At 53.4% G+C, this 3,879-nt stretch overlaps 1 protein-coding gene across 1 annotated transcript in view; it reads left to right on the plus strand.

Moving 5' to 3' along the window:
* FMNL2 (formin like 2) overlaps positions 1-3,879 on the plus strand; it is a 111,922-nt gene that overhangs the window by 94,319 nt on the left and 13,724 nt on the right. Inside the window, exons 12-16 of the mRNA XM_033516202.1 lie at positions 46-195; positions 952-1,053; positions 1,444-1,753; positions 2,043-2,261; positions 3,154-3,174. Of these exons, the coding sequence (XP_033372093.1) occupies positions 46-195; positions 952-1,053; positions 1,444-1,753; positions 2,043-2,261; positions 3,154-3,174 (802 nt within the window). The remainder of the gene's footprint in view (positions 1-45; positions 196-951; positions 1,054-1,443; positions 1,754-2,042; positions 2,262-3,153; positions 3,175-3,879) is intronic.

Below are 3,879 nucleotides of genomic sequence, written 5' to 3' on the forward strand. Positions count from 1 at the left end.
CCCATGTCCCCATGTCCCCGTGTCCCCGTGTCCCCGGGCCCACAGAAGCTGAAGCACACGGAGAGTGACAAGCTGCAGGTGCAGATCCAGGCCTACCTGGACAACGTCTTTGACGTGGGGGCTCTGCTGGAGGACGCTGAGACCAAGAACGCAGCCCTGGAGAGGGTGGAGGAGCTGGAGGAGAACCTGTCCCACGTGAGTGGCCCACGGTGCCACCTGCATTCCGGATTTGGGAGGAGGGAAAAGCTTTGGGATTGCTGGACCAATGGACTGGGAACAAAATCAGACACTGGTTGTGCTTCCAGGAGGATTCTCCCGGCACAGGGAGCCTCTGCCCAGGTGGGACAGCTGGTTCACGTGGAAAATTCCAGCTCCTCAGCAGAGCAGGCCCAAAATGGGGGAGAAACCATCCTGGCTGTGCTTTAAACAGGGGCTCAGGAGGGAAGGGGCTGGAAAATCCTCTGCTGTAGATACTCAGGGGTCGCTGTCCCAAACCTTGGGGTCAGTTCCTTTAGGCTGGAAGATGTGGCCTGGCTTTGGGAAAAGAATAAAAATTTAGAAAAAAGGTTTTCCGTACTTTAAAACTGAGAAAAGGCTTTTCCTTCCCTGCCCATCCCTGAATTCCCACCCCTTGGAATGAATAATGCTCCTGGCTCACTGTGCAGTGTTTGCCTCTCTGAGGAGCTGCAGGAATCAGGGAATGGTTTGGGATGGAAGGGACATTAAAACCCACACGGTTCATGGACACCTCCCACTGTCCCAGGCTGCTCCAAGCCCATTCCAACTTGATGTCTCCCATCTCAGGCAGGAATATCTTCCCTTTCCAAGGAAAGGCTCCAGGGTTTCCTGGAATATCAGTAATTTATCCATTTACCCAAGAAGCGAGCTCATAGTTTGATGGATAAATCCCAGTTTTCCAGGGAGTTAATCCATTTCTCTTTTGTGGGATAGTTATCTGAAAAACTCCAGGACACGGAGAACGAAGCCATGGCCAAGATTGTGGAACTGGAAAAGCAGCTCATGCAAAGGAACAAAGAACTGGACGTGATCCGGGTGAGTGGGATGGGGAAGCCCCGGATGGATTCAGGATGCAGGGAGTGGAGATCCCGGATTTGGGGCAGGGGAATTCTCTTGGCTTCCCAGTATTGGAGCTGGGGCAGGTTCCAGGTGGAATTGTTTGTGTGTGCACTCAAAGGATGGACAGAAATCCCTTTGGATGTGCCAGGAATCACTGAGTGAGATGGACACATCTCATTCCCCAGGTCTGGAGCATTCCAGGTGGGAATTTTGGACCTGTGGAGGTCCCAAAGGGTGGGAGAATCCAGAATTCCTCTGTGGGGGCTGCCCTGGGCACGTGCAGTGCAATCCCCTCCCTGGATCAGGCTGCTGTGATCCTGCCCTTGGAATTCTGAACACGCATTCCCCACTCCTGTGTGATTCCAGGAGATCTACAAGGATGCAAACAGCCAGGTTCACACCCTGAGGAAGATGGTGAAGGAGAAGGAGGAAGCCATCCAGCGCCAATCCACGCTGGAGAAGAAGATCCACGAGCTGGAGAAGCAGGGAACCATCAAGATCCAGAAGAAAGGGGATGGGGACATCTCCATCCTTCCCGTGGCCCTGGGCTCCGGGGCGGTGCCGGCGGGAGCCGAGGCGGTGCCGGGGGCCTGTGCCACGCCTGGAGCGGCCACCTCGGTGCCACTGCCGCCACCTCCCCCACCCCTGCCCGCCCTGCCGGGCTCCCCCGAGGCAGGTGAGCATTCCCAGCCTCCCTGCAATTCCCTTCCCATGGGGAAATTCCTGCTGCTGCCCAGCCTGAGGTTCCCTCTCCTGCTGTCCCTGTGCCCTGGGAGCAGGGTGTCACCCCCTCTGGCTGTCCCCTCCATCTGTTTTTCCATGGCTGGAACAATCGGTCCCTTCTTTCCTGGGGTCACCTGTGGCTGCTGGAGGCCATTGGTGGCTCAGGGTGGGGAGGGGACATCGGTGCCATTTCCTTGTGTCCCTTCTCTCCGTGCTAACTCCATTTTCCCTCCATCCCACAGTGCCCAACGGCCCCGTGGCAGTGCCTGTGCCACCTCCTCCACCTCCTCCACCTCCTCCTCCTCCTCCTCCTCCTCCTCCTCCTCCTCTGCCGGGCCCGGCTCTGGACGCGGCTCCGGACGCGGCTCCGGCGGTTCCACTGCCCCCTCCACCGCCGCCCTCGGCTCCCCCCCTGCCCGGCACAGCCTCGCCCACCGTGGTCTTCAACTCCGGCCTGGCAGGTAAAGCTCTCCCAGGGATGGGCAGGGACCCCCAGAGCCCCCCAGAACCAAATCCCAGCTCCTCCCTGGGCTTGGGATTTGGAGCTGGCGGGAGAAAGGAGCATTCTGCAGTCTCGGAGCTGCCCAGAGCAGCTGTGGCTGCCCCGTGCATCCCTGGAAGTGTCCAAGGTCAGCCTGGAGCCACCTGGGATAGGGGAACTGGATAATCCTCTCTGTCCCTGATTCTGGGATTTATCAACCCAATGCTTTGGGTTTGGTCTGGAAGAGTTGGATTTTCCAGCGGAACAAAACTCACACCAAAAGCGTTTCACAAACTGGGTCACTTTGGACTTTGATGGAATATGGGTTGGATTTCTTCTGAGGAGAAACACCTGTGCAACATTTGGGAATTTTCCTGTAGAAATTTGGGAAAAAAAAGGCAAAACTTGGGTATTTTTTGGAAGGAAGAACAATCTGGTGCCCATCCTTAGCCATGCCAGGAGTCCCTGGGAGCCAGTGAGGGCTCACGGGTGTCCCCAGGAACCTCCAGAGCTCAAAACAAGAGACTCTCATCAAAACCTTCATTAAAGACAAAACATCTAATTAAATATTCCAGCCTTGAAAGGTTCCTTGGAAGACAAAAAGCATCCTGAGAATCCCAGGGTGTCCTGTAGGAAAATGAAGCTCTGAAGGGAGGGCTGATCCCTCAGGATGTGGCCTGGGGGCTGCAGGTCCCATTTTTCACTGGGAATTCCGAGGGAATGGGACTGGAAGTGCCTTTTGTGGATGCAGTGGCTCCATGGGAAGGAGCATTCCCAGGGCAGGAACGCTGGGGGGAGGTGGGAAATAACAAATGCTGCTTTTCTGACTTTTCCTAACACTTTTTTCTCTGTTCTTTCTGCTGCCTGCTAAGATGGGCCCATCAAGCTCTTCTGTAGGTTCCTTTCTGCTAAGTATTCCTTATCCTGGCATTCCCTGCTCCTGGGGGTATCCAGGGGCTCCTGGGGGTATCCAGGGGATGGGCAGGGGGAGGTCAGAGCCAGCCCTCGGGATTTGGGAGCTCAGGAAGGGACGAGGAGCAGGAAGGGAAATCAGAAGGAGTTCTGAGCTCCATTATCTTTCCCATGTGAAAATTCCTTTTTCCACAGGTGTTCAAGGCTATTCCTTCTTTTATTTTAGGAATTTTGTGTAACCCCATCCATTTAGCAGAGAGCAGAACCCTGTTTAGTGTAGCTGAGCACAAGCTGGATAAATACAATTCCCAAAACACCCACTGGAATATTCTGTGTATTCCCTGTTACCCACTTGGCATCCAGCACTGCAGGATCCGGGTTTGTGTTCCACACCTGCCAGAGTTTTTGGGAATTAATTCAGGAGCAAGTGATTGGTTGATGGATTTAATTAAATTGATTTTGTAGCAAGGAACAAATTTGTGTTCCCATGTGAGGAAAAAGAAATGGGAACTGGATTATGGAAATTATTAATGTGGCTTCCAGATGGAATGGGATGGGAATGGGAGTGGGAATGGGATGGAAATGGGAATGAAATAGAAATAGAAATAGAAATAGAAATAGAAATAGAAATAGAAATAGAAATAGAAATAGAAATAGAAATAGAAATAGAAATAGAAATAGAAATA

This window comes from Parus major, chromosome 7 (genome assembly GCF_001522545.3).
Source record: "Parus major isolate Abel chromosome 7, Parus_major1.1, whole genome shotgun sequence".
In the NCBI taxonomy this organism is placed as follows: domain Eukaryota; kingdom Metazoa; phylum Chordata; class Aves; order Passeriformes; family Paridae; genus Parus; species Parus major.